General features: G+C 29.0%; 1 protein-coding gene and 1 long non-coding RNA gene across 2 annotated transcripts; one reads left to right on the top strand and one right to left on the bottom strand.

Annotated features, from left to right (window-relative positions):
- Window positions 1-27: 27 nt before the first annotated feature.
- LOC101500070 (protein ROOT INITIATION DEFECTIVE 3) lies at window positions 28-4,795 on the top strand (the record flags this gene model as incomplete). The annotated part of the gene is given in 8 exon segments (XM_073366235.1): window positions 28-65; window positions 900-1,011; window positions 1,417-1,550; window positions 1,683-1,839; window positions 2,834-3,015; window positions 3,554-3,681; window positions 4,387-4,529; window positions 4,531-4,795. Coding segments are annotated over 8 exon segments (1,005 nt in total), but the record flags the coding sequence as incomplete, so codon positions are not given.
- Window positions 4,796-13,207: 8,412 nt separating this feature from the next.
- Window positions 13,208-17,455, bottom strand: LOC101499848 (uncharacterized). Its single transcript, XR_189477.4, has 2 exons — window positions 17,079-17,455; window positions 13,208-13,301 (listed from the first exon to the last, which is right to left on the bottom strand). It is a non-coding gene; the product is annotated as an uncharacterized lncRNA (long non-coding RNA).
- Between the last annotated feature and the right edge of the window lie 1,465 nt (window positions 17,456-18,920).

Here is an 18,920-nt window from a genome sequence, read left to right as displayed (position 1 = left end):
TGAAGTAATTCTAATATAGTCACATAAATTGAACGATGCCATGGTTCCATACACAACAAGCCCCAGTTGAGTTCTGCTGTAAATCTGTCTCTTTTTACAATGCATTGAAATTCAACTTGTAATTAAAACAATGAAAATGAAAACCTCAACTTCTAATCTAATCACCACTTCATCATGAAATCTCAAATTTTATATTAAGATTTGTTAGTTCAAAATCTTATGCTGGTTGGCAAATACAAATACATCGTATCATGTATTTTTACGTTATTCAAATCTCCTCAAAGACAGTCGTAAAATAGTTATTATTGTCACATTAATTATTTTTAATTTATCACTTCTCCATTCTTTAAAATTTATTTATTTGTTTATTTTGTTTAATTGATATTAATTAAGTACAAATATTTATTGTATATTTTATTTATTAAAATTATTGTCACTTATCGATTATTAATTTTTATTTTATTTTCAATTTTTTATTAAATGACATTGAAGATGTCCTTTTATTTTATATTTATTTATAATAATAACTTTTTTTTTAGTAAAATAAAATAATTATTACTAGTATTAGTGAAACATGGGATGCAGTGGCATAGTGTTCATGGTTCAAGGTCTTTTGTTTATTTATACTTTGTTTATTTAAGTGTTGTCAATTAGTCGCTATAGTGCTATATCATAGCGGAAAATGAACAAATCGCTATTGCTCTGCAATACACTATTTAGTACAAAATGTTGTCCAATGGCCGCTATTGCGGCGTTACAACATAATGGAATTTGAACAAACCTCTATTTTTCGCGAATTGCAATTGACAACACTGGTTTATTTATGTATTATTATTTTTATCATGAAATTTTCTTACTTGATGAATGATGATAATGTTACTTGCATGATGGGTGTGCAGCCTCAAGTTGAAGTTAAGAACTTTCCCGCTGAACCTATTAAATCTCTTCCTGCTAATCAGTGGCACCTATCTAGCCGGTGGAGGTTTGTCAGGTGACATATACAGGTGGGAGGTGAGTTTTCTTATTTGGTTTATTATTATGCATCAAGGGTTTGTTTCAGATTCATGGTTGATTTTTCATGGAAATTTTTATGAAAATTGAAGCCTGGACTGTTTGTGGGCGGTATGCTTAGCTGTTGTTTCATTAGGCTGTGGAGAATTATGAATTGAAAGTAAGAACTAGGGTCTCGTTTATTTATGGTGTTTTATATTTTCATTTCGATTGATAAATAAACATTAGATAGACATTATGGGAGTTTTTTGAAATGGATTTTGAAAAATTTCAAAACATTAATTCCTGTATTTTCTGGTAATGCATTCTCTCTACTCAGCTCTTATATTCTCTCTATCACAAATAAAAGGAAAAGTTCATAAGCAAATGTCCTTCCTGTACTGAGTTGCATCCATTACTTGTTAGGTTGAAAGCGGCAGATTGCTTAAGAAGTGGCATGCCAGTAATCAGGCTATTCGTTGCCTGGTATTTTCTGAAGATGACTCGCTTCTGATATCTGGATCTGTAGATGGAACAGTACGAGTTTGGTCTCTCTTCATGTACTTAATACTCATCTTGTCCCTCCATTCTTTTTACACGCTATTGTTTATTCCCTTTTGAGATTATAGTGTGCTTGGGTACTAGCAGTGGTAATCCGTGTGGCATACACTACTCTGTTTGTCATGGTTCAGGATATTTGATGATTTGAGAAGCCGGGAAGCAAGCTCGACTTATGAGTATAGTTTTACAGAGCACGTCGGCTCTCATGGGTGTGTAAATGATCTCGTGATTGGTTATGGAGGGTGCAGTGCAATTATAGTTTCAGCATCAGATGATAGGACTTGTAAGGTCTGTTTTACTGTTTTGTGTGTGGCAGTCTTGTTGCAGAAAAATAGACAATTAGTGAAGTATGTTAATTGTATCATATTTACTATTGCCGTATTAAATCGTCAATCGCTTCTATTTGAAAATTTTAATCATCAATAGTTACTGTGATATACCAAAACTTTCATAACATTGGGTAAAACCAGCTGTTCTTGTTCTTGGGTTACGATGTCAAAGGTGCATATTACTTTATTTAAGTATAAGAGGCATGTATCCTAAGGAAATTTTGCACACGAACATAATAGATTTTTGAAAATTGATACTGTAATAAAAATCATAACTAGTTTAACAAAGAATTCATGATATGTGTAAAGTGTTTTCCTAATTTTTTTTGCAAGTTTTTCTATTGTGTGACCAGATCTTCATTGTAGTTGGGTTAGAATTTAATCTACGGTGTCTATTATATTTTCATACTCTGGTCCTTGTGTTTCATTGTCTTTTATTCATGGTTACTTTTAACATCATCAATTATTCTAATAATCTATTCCATCTTTTAGAATTGATTCTTTCATACCGAACTGTGCTTCTCACTAGTGTAATACTACCTCTGTCCCTAATATAGGATCCTGTTGAAAAATTTCTCTATTCCTTTTTATAGGACCACTTTCAAATTTTGTAATTTAACTGCGTTAATTATTTCTTTTCTAAAACATGCCTATATATTTTGCATGTTTTTTGTAACTCATAAGTAAGCAATAATTACTATGAAGGATAAACTGGGAAAAGTAATGTTTTGTTAACATATTTAATACCATTACCAACTTTCTTAATTTCCGTGATTCAATCAAAGAGATCCAATATTTAGGGATGGGGTTAGTATTCAGAATATGTATACAAAGTCACATTTTCCATTTTAATATTGCAGCCAATTTTGTTGCATAAGGCTTGATTATTGTTATTTATATGCTTTCCAATTCACAGATCTTGTTTCTGAATGCTAATGTGCTTTCTTTTTAAGGTATGGAGCCTATCTAGTGGAACACTACAAAGAAGTATATTATTCCCTTCAAAAATGAATGCTGAACATGTTCTTTATGCTGGCAGTGAAGATGGGAAAATATTTATCGTTGCACTTAACACTACAAGAGTCCCTACTAATAATCACGGTTCATATATCATTGATTCATTTTCTAACCACAGGTTATCTTTTCTCCTCTTATTGTCCAGATATTGAACATATTGACTTATTGACATCCTTTCTCTCATGATCTTTTTAACTTCTTTTATTTTTCCCGAATTTGCATGTACTATTTCCCAAATTTTGATTGTGATTTTAAATTACCATGACTGTCTTATTCTTTTGCTCTCTCCATGGTAGTTAGAATGCAATATTGTAGTTCCTAAGGGAGCAAGATGATGGAAGCGTTCAGTTTTGTTTGGAATTTGTTGATGATGATTGTGGGGTTCCCCATAATTGTTCATTAACTATGATGAATTTAAATGAAGATTTAGTCCCAACATTGATCACAAAGGACGATGAATCTAGGATAGTTTGTTAGAAATCATTATTTTGTTTTTATCCGAAGCTGATTTTAATTCATTAAGCTCCAACTATCCCCTTTTAATTTTGTTTGTGACATATCATGTACCTTTTTGCTTCTGGACTTGTCAATTACAATAAAAACTTGATTCGAGCTGTGTAGTTTCATTTAACTAAGTAACTTCCTCATTCCAACAGCAAGAAAGTTACTTGCTTAGCATATAGCGCCATTGAGAAACTTTTAATTTCTGGATCCGAGGATGGAATAATTCGAGTTTGGAATGCCAGTACTCATAACATCGTCCGTGTGTTTAAGAATGCTAAAGGTATTGCATAAACTTCTTGTGGTTTGGGATTGCTTTTGCAGAACAGGCTTTTTGATTGCATATCTATGTTCAGGAAAGGTCATTCATGTGCTATTTATTATTAACCTTCTTATTAGGAATGAACTTTTACTTTGTCAATGCTCAAGTTATTTTTTTCTTGCCAAATTAGCCCCTGAGTGACAATTGACAGTTTGTGTGTGATATGATATTACAACTAATGTTACATATCATGATTACGCTTTTGGTGTTCATTCAAACTTTTAACTGATCTAAACAAATTTCAGTGCCTTATTGCTCTAATAATCTCAGTTGGCATTGAGAGTGTATGCATTTTATATTCAACTCTTATTAATACTTGTGCTGCTAGTGCTATTTTTCAAATAATTTTTCACACTCAAATACCTCATATTCACACCTTGTACTGGTGCTACATTATGTAATTTGTTACTTTCTTTGATGAAGATACTCGATATTTTTTCAGCATACTTCTGATGATTTTATAAATGCGTGAAATTACGTTTATATATACCAAATAAACATGCACGTTTATATCTGGTATTATTCTAGTTTATACTCAGATAGCATGTTTCATTTTCATGGCTGAATCACATTCACAATGTAATATGGATCACACTTGTTTTCAATATTGAGTGTGCTTAAGCGTGCACTCTTTAAATTTTAATGCCAATCTTTCAAATTTTGCAGGACCCATAACTAATATTCTTGTTCTTAGACAAGAAAATGACTCAAGTAATCATATGTCTTCCAATTTACAAGCAGTATCAAAAAAGCAGGGATCTCATATATCCCCTTTGGAAAAATATACAAATTCTATAGATGAAGACTCATAAAAAGACAGTTCTCAGTCTTGGGGGTAGCAAGAGATCCATGGATGTTTCATAGCTTAGTTCTCATGTGATTTCTACTTACAGTAATGAACTTCAGGTTTGTGTGGAATGATGATTACATGTCTTTAATATTTATAACTATCGGTCTGTTGTTTTTCAAAGGTTTAAATATGTTTTGGGTTCTGGCAAATATACCCTTTTTTATTTTATTCATTGTAAATTTTGTTATTTTAGTCCTTGCAAACATATATTTTTCTTCGCTTTTAGTCCTTGTTTTATTTGTCTGTGAAATATTTGTTTAGAATTGATCCTGTAATATTTACAACGTTTGATTTTAGTCCCTCCGATTAGAATTGATCCTGTAATATTTACAACGTTTGATTTTAGTCCCTCCGATGTAAACAAATTTTGCCCAGAGTAAAACAAAACTGACAGACCAAAAGCAAAACCGTGTCCTCTAATTTATATTATTTTGTATTTAAGAATTATACCTGATATAAAATCACACGCTGCATGTTAATTCCGAATTTCAAAATGTTATGTGAATTTAGAGAGGGGATTCTTGCATGTATGCGCAAGTATGAAATTAATATCCTAAAACCAATTTTGTTGTTGGGCGAGAGATGTTTGTTTGAATGTTGATTTTACGGATTTATAGTTCTTGGGGCACTTCTGAATTTAAGTCATGCGTATGGATGACAACAAAATCTGCATCTGTAGGTATCTATCTGAACCCGCTTAATTTGGATGGAGAAAATTCGCTCTAATTGGATGCGGGTGTGGATTTTTTCCGAAATTAAAATTTGAGGGCAAGGATGGGTTTGGTGTGGTGATATTCACCCCACACCTGCACCCAAAATTGTCCCGCAAGTATTATTGTAATTTTTAAATTTTATATATATATATATATATATATATTGAATATGTTTAATACTTTTTAAATATTAAAAATTATAATCTTATATTTATAGAAAATATTTTTAATTTTATTATTGTCTAATAATAATTATTTTATCATGTTAATTATAATATATATAATTTTTAAATTTGTAATTTTATATATATGAGTGGGTGTCGGCGGAGAAATCCGTGCTCCGTTGCGAGCAGGGATTAGGGAAGATAATGGGTAGGGTGTGGGTAGAGTACTATAATACTTGTTTCTATATCTGCGATTTAAAAAAATACTTCTTACCCTTTGGGTACCTAAGGACTCGTACCCATACTCGTTACCCACACTTTAACTAAAAAGATCGATAAATAAATGATATTGTTGTGATTAAATTTAAAAATTATTCAAATATCTTAAATTCAATTTAAAGTATTATAAAGAAAAATATTTTTTAACTCAAGACATTTCAAATGAACACTCGTTACGATACACATTCAAATATCTATAATAATACTTTATGAAGTTACAAGTCATACGACAATATTATTCGAAATCTATAAAAATAATTAATAGGAAGTTTCAAATATAATTATAAAGTCACGATTAATAAGACATAACTGTTACTTATAAAGTCACACTTATTTACGTATTCATCATAATCAAATTCTTAAAAAGGTTGCAAACGTTTATTTTTCAATTATACATATTGTAGTGGTTTAATGATATTAATATATAAACGTAAAAAAAAACAATTAGTTAAACTAAATACTAATATAATAAATAAATAATTTATATAAGTGCAATCTTTTCCGCATCCATATCAGTTTAATTTTGCAAGTATAATTATAAAGTTTTTACTCATTATGCAGATTTTTACTGTATCTATTGTAAGTTTTTTTTTTTTGCGGATGCCCACTGAGTCTGAATCTAATTGTCATCTCTAACGGGGATGCATGCCTAAATTTTACATTCACTATGAAATGGAGTTGAGTGTGAGTTTTCCCCAATTAATCGGGTGCGAGGTGGAGGATCCAAAAATTGTATTCGCCGCGTTGCCATGTCTAGTCGTGCGGAAAAAAACAAGTTAAATATTGTGCTTTAGATATGTGAATGTGTATTTTTTCGAGTGTTTTGAATGAATTGTATCAATGTTTCTACTTGCACGTGTAAAAAAAATTAGATCGGGTTGCGCTTTAATATTCAATTTAGAGTTGAGTAATAGTATGGGTTCCTTATAATTTGGACCCATAAAAAGATTTGTCTAGACACAAGTTTTTTTACCACTAGATTTAGTTATCGAATAGAATGAAATGGTGGAGATGCAAATGGATTACCTATTATGGAGGTCATATGTGAAATAATAGAAAATTTGCATTATTAACTATTAGTTTGTTGTAATTATTGTTTTTTAAAGGATTGATGGATCAAAATTAACAACAAAAAAACAGTAGAAAGTTGAAAGACCAAAATTGGACTTGTTTTTGTTCAATATTGACCAAAATAATTACACATCCTTATAATACATAACTTAGTTCGATTTATGAACTATCTGTCACATTTTAACTTTTTCAATGGAGTTTAATTTGATTTAACAGTTTAATTTTGGTTTTTTTAAAACACGTGATATTTAGTTTTGTTCCATTTTTTCAATAATCCTAATATCAGTTGATAGTAGTAATATGATACCATTTGGTTTAAAAAAGTAGAGTTTAGTGTTTTGTAAATGTAATTTTAGTTCAGTTCAACAATATAGAATTGGTGCACCGAACGACTATACTAGTTTGTTTTGGGACGACCCATTAAGAGTTCAATTTAGTTCTACCAAATTGCTATAATATTGCAATTCGGTTCAATTTTCTTCCCGACTAAACCATAAATAATTCTAATTATTAATGTCAAACATGTGAGTTTGTGTACGTGAAAGTGCTTTCGATGCAGACACTTTAAGTGTTTTGTTGTGTTAATTTTATGCTATGTTGTCTTACAAAGATTCTTGTGAAACAGGTGCATCAGTTGAAGTAGAATGCAAAGATGGAAACAAAATTTTAAAACCAACAAGAAGACTCAAGAAACAAGTAAAAACAAACAAGCATGGATCCATCATTTCCACCACCACTTCAAGATCCAATCACACCACCTAGACTTGGTGATGTTCTTCCTTTGCTTCCACCACTTCTTCCACTATTACCAAAACTACCCCCATTGCAAATATCAATATTGACACCACTAATCCCTAGAGAAAAAATCAATGATCAATATTCCACATTATCACAATCAACTAAAAATCCAAAAAAAGTTGAAAAAGTGGATAACATTGAAACATTTAATATTCCTCCTAATCCATTGTTTCCACCACCATTAGTACCTAATAATCCATTATTACAACCACCAAGTTCACCACTTATTCCTCCTAACCCATTTCAACCACCAACACCACCACCATCATTTTTTCCTCCTAATCCATTACAGCCTCCTCCATCAAGATCTTCTTCACCATTGTTTCCTTTTCCATCTGTACCAGGTTTTGGTCTTCTCCTTCACCACCACCAAGTTTGTCTTTTCCTTTTCCTCCAATATTCCCTCCACCTGGTACAACTCCTCCTTCTTCAAAGAACGTTTCTCCTTAACAAAATTACATAACAGAAATCAACCTCTTAAACAAATCTCAATTGTCTCGAAGATTAATATCTGCAGTTGTGAGCATGATAGTTAATGTATTTACTATCTATGCATAATTCTCTAATAACTCCTTCCTTGTGATGTACTTTACTTTTTTATTATCTTTTCTTTATGGATATTATAATATGGTATGATGTTTAGTGACTAATTATTTATATTTATACTAATCTATCTATACACAATTGTAATCCATTTTTTACATTTATAATTCTATTGAAAAGACACTCTTGACCAGTCAAAAATGACACATGTCACTGTTACAAGTAAAATATTACACAAATGGCATGTTAATCGATTTTAAATTCCATTTTATGCGTTAAATCATATAGTAATATATTTTAATAAAATTAATGGCATTTATTTTCACAGATACAATTTTGATTAATTTTTCTAACTATTTAATATTTATCAAAATTTATATTACATGATTAATTCAAAAAATTTCATAAATATATAATAGAAAATACCACATTAATATGCCAGAAACATGATAAATAATTATATTTTTATCTTTAGTCAACAAAATATTATATTTCTATATGGAACTTTTTTAATATCAAATTTTATCTAACATATTATATGATTCGTCAGTCAAATCAATTAGAAAAATATTCTAATTATACTTTTTTTTTTCTTCTGACATATGAAATATCAAATTTTTCTATTTTATAATGATTTTGCGTGCAAATTAATTTTACTTTGTTGCATTATCATCATGAAATTGGACTTTGCTAATATTCACATAATGTTGCTAGTATTAAAGTGAAAATAAATTAAATTATCAAGTGCATTAACATATTAATTTTACTTTGTTGCATTAACATATTAATTTTTTTTATATTAGACGGTTATATAAAAATTTATACTATCAAGTGCATGAAAGTTAAATTTTATATTTATTCTCATTTTAAATATACAAATACAATTTAGATATTTTATTGATAAACAATTACACTTTTATAAATGATAATAAATTTAAGTTGAGAATAGTTCTAATTAAAGATATAGTTTTAATGATTAAAATTGTATATTTTTCCTCTTCACTATAAACTTGAGAACCCATCGAAGCCACATGATTACGACAAATAAAATGCAAGCCACGTGACATTTTTATTAATCGAGAATATTTTAAAAATAGTTAAATATTTTCAATAATTTTTTAAAAAAATTGAAATAGTATATACTTGTGACACCATTTTCTCTTAATTGCAAAATAAATCATAAAACGAATGAAAGTTTGTAAAAAAAAAATTATAAATACTTTTATTGTATATACCTCACTGATAAACATGTTTAATCAACAGTTTCATAATTATAAATTCTATCATTATAGTTTAACATAAACTAATATTTAAAAACTGAGTCTTTTTATTTTTGATATCATATAAGATAGAATTTTAGTTAAACTTTGTTTATTGTAGCCATTTGAAAATGTTTGTATGGTAAACTCACAAACCAAATACACAATGCAAATCAAATATAAATAATAGATGTCTTGGCCAACTCCATCGTTTACAAGGCATATAACATTTTTTATCAACTATATTCACCATCACATAAATATACACAAGCTACTAATATTACCTATACCACAAATATTACAATGCAAACTTATTATACTAATCCAACTAACAGGTAGGAAGAGACAACTTAATATCCTACAAGATACCTCTCCACCTCTTTCGCCACTAAATTACGGTCACGGTCAGACCCATCCAATGTGTTATAAGATTTAAAGAAAAACTATAAGACAAATTTTTTTTTTAAATTTTAAAAATAAATTATTAATATTTAATTTAATATTTACAGAAAATTTATTTAACAGAATTAACGGAATTTTTTCAAAATCATTTTCTCTGTGTTTTTTTTAAAATGAAATAAGTCATTTCAACTATTCAACAGCAATATCAATAACTTATGTCAATCTTTTAGTTGAAGAAGAGGATAGTCTGTATACGTTCTACCACTCTAATAGCTCATGTTATATATTTATTGTTTGTCTCATAAATTTCTCAACGTATAACTAATATTTTTAACACGAACAATTTTTGTCTCATGATTTCTCAATTTATAACAAAAACAAAATATTTTATTTAATTTATATAAGATTTTATCGTGTTAGTTCGGAGAATATTAGAATGTGAGACATTTTTATTAAATAAAAAAATATTGAAGCATTTTTATTAAATACAAAAACGGATTTGATCATTTTAAAACTTTTTAAAACTCAATTGAGAAAAAAAAATTGAAATTTATTTTACTCGGATAAAAGATATAGAAAAAATAAAAAAAAACTTAAATATGTTTTTTCTTGAAAAAAATTTCCAAAACATTTTTTGCATACATTTTTTACATCTATTTTTTTTCGAAATAAATGTACAAAGTATTTTGAAAAATTTATATCATTAATTAATATTCATTTTCTTATTTTGTTATTCGACAAAGTTTCGTGAAAATATAGAAAATAGAGAAAGAGCAAACAAATAGCAGAATAAATATATAAGATTTTATCGTCGAATAATATTAGAATGTGAGATATTTTTATTAAATAAAAAAAATTGAGGCATTTTGATTATTTTATTAAATTCAAAAACGGATTTAATCATTTTAAAACTTTTTAAAACTCATATTTTTTTTTTGAATTTTTTTTTCTCAGATAAAAGATATAAAAAAATCGAAAAAAATTTAAATAAATTTTATCTTGAAAATATTTTTCCTTATTTTGTTATTCAACAAAGTTTCATGATACTATGGAAAACAGATAAAGAGCAAACAAATAACATAATCAAGAGATATAAAATACAAGAAACAAACCCTATCCATTTATATAATATTAGAAATATGAATTATATATAAATAAAAAATTAAGGATTCAATCAATCCTAACACTCTAATTTATTTAAATTTTATTATATCCATACATCTAAATAAATAGTCCATTTATTTACTATATTTTTTTTATAAACATTGATTCTTATGTGTTTGATTTATCTTTCTCCATATTTCCATGATTCACTATATTTTTTTATAAACATTGTTTCTCATTTGTCAGTCGTTTAATTTATCTTTTCCCAGATTTCCATGTATACTGTTGATTAATTTACAAATGTTTTCTTTTAATTAATATATAATTTTATAAGGAATATTATTTTGAGAAATTTAAAAAAGTAAAATAAATTTTACATATTTTTATTTATTTAAAATCTAACAAAAACATATATGAACCTCTCATTTAAATCTTGAATTTTTAAAATTAATTGATTATTTTAAACATAGTTAGAAGATAACTAAAACTAAATGCCTAGTAAAAATAGTTTGACTATATAGTAAATTTTTTAATTAAAACAATGATTATATAAAAATAATATTAAAAAATGATTATATCCTAGAAGCAATGTTTAAAAACCCAATAAAAAATCCATTTATATAACCATATTATTAGGTATATTTATGTGAAATGAATTATTACTGTTCATGTAAAATGAATTATGAAACCAAACTATCACACAATATATACAACTAAAAAATATCTTACAAACAACTATAATATAATAAGTGAATCTATAACAAAAATATTTAGTTAATCGATATTTAATGGAAAATAGTGTTTTATACAGCGTCACGGAAGATAAATCTGAATTTATTTTTAATTTTTTTGTTTATTTTAAACATATCTGCATTTGTTAATATGTTGATTCATTAAATATTATATATATATATATATATATATATATATATTAAATTATACTTTTTAATAGTTTTATTAGTAATTTATTTTTCCTATACTTTTCCCCAATACATTTGAAGTTTATTTTTTTTGTTTTTCTTAATTGATTATGTTATATATAAAATATTATAATCACTATATATCATGAACGTTTTGATTGTACTAATAGTTTTTTTTAGTTAGGTTTTCTTGATTGTTACTCTACGTACTTTCTTTTAATTATCTTACTAGTTCTAATATTATATTTAAATTATTTTTATATTAGTATTTTTCTTATTTAAAGTTACATGTTCTTATCATCAATTTGAGAACTCATGCAACCGGCTTATTTTTTTATTAATTTATATATACAACCATGTTTTTAAGCCATATGACATATTTACGAGTTGAGAGTATTCTAAAAACATTTAAATATTTTTCAATAAATTTTTAAAAAATCTGAATATTATAGTTGTGACATCATTTGCTTTTAATTGTTGAATTCATAATAAAACGCGTGAAAGTTTGCATAAAACTAAAAAAAAACTTTACAACTATAATCTCACTATTTATTAAAGCATGATCCAACTATTGTGATAATTCTAAACAAAATTTATATCATGTTCACAAATCATAACTAAGTATTAATTAAAACATGATCCAAAAAAAACTAAGTATAATCAAGTACATGATACAACCAATTTAACAAAATAGAAACAAATACTACTCAATATGATCACTACCAACATTCTCATTATCTTCATCAGTTTCATCGTTGGGTTGTGATGATGAGCTTGGACGAGAAGAAGATCCAACAAATCCTAAATGTTGCATAAGAATTGGGATCCACAAGATCCATAAGACTCCCTTCAAGTATATCAATTAAAACATGTATAATAGATAAAAGCAAGGATTGCTCAATTTTTTGTTTCACAATAATGTGACTCAGAAGTCTTAAATAGTCATTTAGTGAAACCAAATGATGTAAAGCTCTAATAGATGATTACAATTAAATACAAATAAAAACAACATAAATTTTTTACAAAAATGAACTAGATAACTAAACCTCGCATACACGTTAGATGCCATGATAAAATAATAGTGCTGGCCATATTTTACACTCATGGATTTGATGCAGAATGGAAAAAATAAAGTGCAGATTCCAATACCATTGATAGGCATACTAATAGCCAAGATTCCACCTTCAAACTCCTAACCATAATAAATCATTAACAATGATAAAAGTAAACAAGCCCAAGTAAATATACTTGAAATATTTAAGTGAAACATAGCATCTATCAAATAAGGGATCCATGAAAGACATTTTATCAAAGTTTTACAAGATTTATGAACAATATATGGTAATAAAGCAAAATATCAGATGTCATCAAGTTTAAAACAAACCTGTACAAAACTAAGTCAGTTCCTGAAGCAGAAGGCTTTTCCTTTTGTTCATCACCATCACAATCGGTTTGGAATTGCTCTAGTTGCCTCTCCACTGCAGCAAACATGAGATGTGGGTGACTCCATGACTAACTAAAATAAGCTTATATGGTGAAAGCACAATGAACACCATGGTTGTTTATCAAGTCAATCACTCAAAGCACAAAGAAATACAATATAGAACTGGTGTCAATTATCAAATACTCATATGAAAACAAAAGTATTTGAAAGTATCTTCTTGCAAAATTCAAATTAAACACCAACAATAATTTTTAAATAATAAAAAAAACAGAGCTGCAACATTAAATCAAAGTATATAAAAAAGACATTAAAAATATTAGATAGAAAATTAACAAAAAATAGTATAATCTCAAATAAAATTATAAAATAACTTATATCTTATATTTCCTGTACTCATATCACATCCCATTATTGATAGAACAACGAAATCAAGAAAATTGCAGCTATAACTAACAAGAAGCATGATCTCAAGTCAAATTTCAAGCTCATGTTAACAAACACCTCAACGGTAAGGCCAAGTAAGGATTACTTTCGGGCTAACAGAAGCTTCTCGATTTATCAAAGAGCATCTAACAATGTTGAGATGCAAAAGTTCATTTCCGCAATGCTACTATTTACCACCTTCATGCATAATAAAGTACCTCCGCTTACTTAGGACATTTTGCAAACACTTCATATGCAGATTAAGGATACTTTATTTCTTGTACTCATATCACATCCCATTATTGATAGAACAATGAAATCAAGAAAATTGCAGCTATAACTAACAAGAAGCATGATCTCAAGTCAAATTTCAAGCTCATGTTAACAAACACCTCAATGGTAAGGCCAAAGTAAGGATTACTTTCGGGCTAACAAAAGCTTCTCGATTTATCAAAGAGCATCTAACAATGTTGAGATGCAAAAGTTCATTTCCGCAATGCTACTATTTACCACCTTCATGCATAATAAAGTACCTTCGCTTACTTAGGACATTTTGCAAACACTTCATATGCAGATTAAGGATACTAATGCTCTAACTATGATGGTTCTTCTCACTAATTAACATAGTGCAGAGTGTTAGATAATATTAATATATATTAGTAGTAAGGGTATTTTAGACAATTCTATTCTTTTATATATATACTCATTGGAACCCTATTAACTTTAGTTTGGTTTATTCTATGTTATGAAACCCTAGAGTGGTTGTCTCTCTTCTTCCTCTTTTCATTGTTAATATGGTATCTAGAGCCTATTTCGATCCTCCTTGAACGATCCCGCCTCTATTCCGCTGTCGAGTTCCCAACAATTAGGGAATATAATTATAGTTTCTCTTTTCTAACATTCCAATATTCAATGAGATTTTTTCGGTAAACCGTGTCCCAATTCTGGTTTACCCCTTCTTTGTAGCTTTTCGTTTATTTTCAGTAGATCAGTCGTAGCACTGTTCATCGAGCGGTACTGTTCACTGCGGAAAAAAAAATTATTAGGGTTCTATAAACCTTTCCACAACCCATTAGGGTTTGGCGCTCTAACCGAGCTAAAAAGAACAATGGGGTGGTAAAGTTTACTTTGAGAATCATTATTATTTGCATGGTTATTGGAGGATTTTGGTTGATCATTATGAAGAGATGATTGAGAATTATCATCCTGATTTTGGGATCTATCGTAGAGAAGAGAGAGACTATTTTGATAGAAAAGGCAACCATCAAAGGAGAAAAGAGAAGAGTAACTTTGTTCCCGATTTTGTTAAATCAGTCTCACAAAAACATCAATTGCACATTCGTTAACCGTTGGATTTGGCTGATTTTTGGACAACAGGTTCGCAACATCTAGGTCTTCGTCTTCAACGGTCGGATCGGTAAAACGACGTCTGTAGGGGGATAAATCATGCTCGCACAACACCAGGTTATCCCTATTTTATTTTGTCTGAGTGATTGTGTTTGTCGTATTTTCCTGTCATTATTTGTATGGCTTTGAGAGAAGGTTTGGAGGTTCATTGTGTTGTTTTGAAAAATGAGTTTCGTGTTAATTTGTATGTTGGGACTTCTTTGGTTGATATGTATGTGAAGTTTGGTTTTTTGGGTAGTGCTAGAAAGGTGTTTGATGAAATGTCTGTGAGAAGTTTGGATGTGGAAATGAATAAAGTGACGGTTGTGAGTGTTCTTCCTGCTGTTGCTGATTTGAGTTCTTTGGATTTGGGTGTTTGGATTCATGAGTTTGTGCAAAGGAACCGACTTGATGAAGATGTTCATGTGTGTAATGCTTTGGTTGATATGTATGCAAAATGTGGGGAAATCGGAAAAGCTAAATTGCTTTTTTAGGAGATGAATGAAAAAGATACATCGTCGTGGAATGCTTTGATAAATGGTTATGGTGTCAATGGTTGTGTGAAGGAAGCGTTAGAAGTATTTGCAGCAATGTTACAGGAAGAATTTGAACCGAATGAGATAACAATGACTAGTGTGTTATCTGCTTGCAACCATTGTGGTTTGGTAGAGGAAGGAAGAAGATGCTTCAAAGAAATGGAGAGATTTGGAATTGTGCCTCAGATTGAGCATTATGGTTGTATGATTGACCTTCTATGAAGGGTTGGATACTTGGATGAGGTTGAAAATTTGATCTTCTGTGTTGTCACTCTGTCTGTTGTTTCTTCTGTTTGATTGTTAATCTCTCTAGTGATTTGCTTTGTTGCTTCTCTCCATATCGATTGCTCTATTTGTTTGCTCTTCTCTCATGTGGTTCATCTATTTGGTTGGTTCTCTCTTTGTTTAGTTTGGTTTGATATGATTTAGTTTTGTTTGGTTCTATTTGGTTTGGTTTGTTTGGATTTGGTTTCGTGGTGCTACTTCTTTGGTTGTTCATATCTGTTGATTTTGATATGGTTGTTGCTCCTTTTTTTTATCGCTCCTTTTTCGGTTTGATTTTTTGTTGGCTTGGTTCTTCTCTTTGATTGTTGCTTCTTCTTTGGTGACATCCTTCTTGTCCCCCCGGCTGTCCAACCACCTCCTGCGATTGTTGATCCTCCTCGTTACCCCTCTCGTCAACTTTGTCTGAGCCTTCTTCCAATAAAGAGTATGTTCTTGATCCTCTTTGGCAGCAAGCTATGGCAGAAGAACTATATGCATTGCCCAAAACCAATACTTGGGAATTAGTACCTCTTCCTCCTGGAAAACGTGCTATTGGGTCTCGTTGGGTATACAAGATCAAAACTCGTCATCATCTTCAGCATGGAACCATTACTCTACCGTTTGTCTCGTCTTCTTTACAGATTGCTGATTTGTTCACAAAGATGCATTCTATTAAACGTTTTCGTTTTTTAGTTGACAAACTCTTGATGCTCCATGTTAATGCATCGTCAGTTTGAGAGGAGATGTTAGATAATATTAATATATATTAGTAGTAAGGGTATTTTAGACAATTCTATTTTTTTAAATATATATTCATTGTAACCATATTAACTTTAGTTTGGTTCATTCTATGTTATGAAACCCTAGAGTGGTTGTCTCTCTTCTTCCTCTTTTCATTGTTAACACAGAGAGATTAAAATAAACAACCAATATCTCAAGTTATATGAACAATCAACGGAAATAACCATATATCCATCCTTAATGCTTCAAGTTTTCAAAGTGTTTCTAAGATTAGATAGATGAATTTATCATATTTTAGAATACACAAGATGTCATAAATTAAGAAACAACAAATAGGAAATAGAATAAAGAGCGCTACCAAATCAATCATTTGAAGATTATTATAGAGTTATTTTTAGAGTAATGCAAACGTAATCGATGCAAAGGTTGAGCGATAATAGAGCAACGATGAAAATACATACCAAGCTCACCAAGTCACGAAGAGGTAAAACTTTTGCAAGTCTCGCCAGATGCCAAAACCCTAATCGATGTAGAGTTGCGAGAAAAGGGGGAAAATCACGAGAAAACTGTACTCGACACAGAAACCCTAATCATGTTGTTCCCCTTTTTCATTCAGGTCGAGCGATGTCGAGAGGGTTCTTGAGAGAGAAGACAGTGAAGATTGTTTTGTGTGAGAATGAAAGAGTTTGTGCAAGGAGCTTTACGCGAGGATTGTTGTGTGAGTAGAGTTTGTTGAGAGCTTGTGCAAGGAGGATTTAGATTGAAAATCGATTTTGGTGGACAATTGGAAGGGTGCAGTGATGAAAGATTTTAGAATTTTTTGAAGAGAAATACTAAAGTTTTTGTGTCCAGTTATTTAATTTTTGAAAGTTCATAATTCTTAAATTTTTAAATTAATCCTTTTTTTATTTATAAGAATTTAGTTTATATGTTAAACAGAAATTTGGTTTTATGCATCTGTCCAATCATAATTTTAAAATTAAGATATTTTGAAGTATATTAGGAAATAATTTTATGATATATGTGTCAAAAATAGTTTTACACTACGTTCATATAATATAATTTGTTTAACATTAATTTTTTAATTACTATAAACCAACATTATAATCCAGAGAAAGAGACAGTAATTAATTTTATATCTAATATGTTACTGTAAAAACTTAAGAAATTGAACGTGGCACAACTTATAAGCTTGATGTACAGTTTTGATTATAAATGGAGGTTGTTTTTTCAACTTATATTTTCCAATAAAATTTAGTATATAATTGGAGAAAATCAATTTTTACTTAGAGAAGAGAATCGAGGAAAAGAGTGAGATGTAACTTTTTGTCAATCGTAGTCATGATTATGACAATGATTGTATTTATTTTACAGAAGTTGATGATTCTCCAACATCTAACATAGTATAATGAGTGAAATTATTTACATTACAAAGTATGCCATTAAATGTGAAAATATCTTTAAAATTTATGCAATTTATATAGCTTGTTTTGCTATTTGTGGATTAGTGAATTGCCATAAGACACTATCCAAATATGCATATTATTGTATTATAATCCTAGAAATTTGCTTTTTACTTGCGGATTTTCCTCCGGATTTAAGAAAAAACACATTTATTCTACGATTAAATCAAATCCGACGATTCAATCACTTTCATTTATTCTAGCCCGTTTAAAAACACATTTGGTATTAAAACGTACGTCGTATTAGGCTTTATGCTAACTTAAAATTATATGTTTAAATTGTAAAAAGAAAAAATTCTAAGTTTTTTTACAACAATAGTGATAGATTATTCACAATCAACTCTAATTAATCATTTAATTAAAAAAATAATAGAATTAGACAAGTATATTTCTTAATTTTTGTTTAGAATTTTAAATTTTACATCACTTAAGTGTTCTTAATTAGTCTATTCACTTATTCATAATTTTCCAATAACATAACCTCACCTAAAATAACTTTTACTCAAAAAAAATAATTAAAAAAAAACTCATTATTCCAAAAAAAATATGATGTTTTGCATCAACCATTTTTTGAAAAGAAAAAGCGTTAGATCATAGAAGTTTAATAACCTTCAAGAAAAAAAAACTACTTTATTTTTATAAAAAATAAATAAAAATAAGTATTTGCAAGAACATCCGCAGGTACTACCAGATAAATCCTTAGGACAATTGTGAAGTTTGCTGCGGATGTAAAGTCACATATAAATCCGCTGCAAACCGAAACCTTACCTGCCGTGTTACTTGCGGATTCGGACATTGCAGATATATTCCTAAAATAATTATAAGCCGCAGGAAAATCCT

Source organism: Cicer arietinum, chromosome 3 (genome assembly GCF_000331145.2).
Source record: "Cicer arietinum cultivar CDC Frontier isolate Library 1 chromosome 3, Cicar.CDCFrontier_v2.0, whole genome shotgun sequence".
NCBI classification, from domain to species: domain Eukaryota; kingdom Viridiplantae; phylum Streptophyta; class Magnoliopsida; order Fabales; family Fabaceae; genus Cicer; species Cicer arietinum.
Note: the sequence above shows the minus strand (reverse complement) of the source record. Positions and strands in the feature narration are given on the sequence as shown.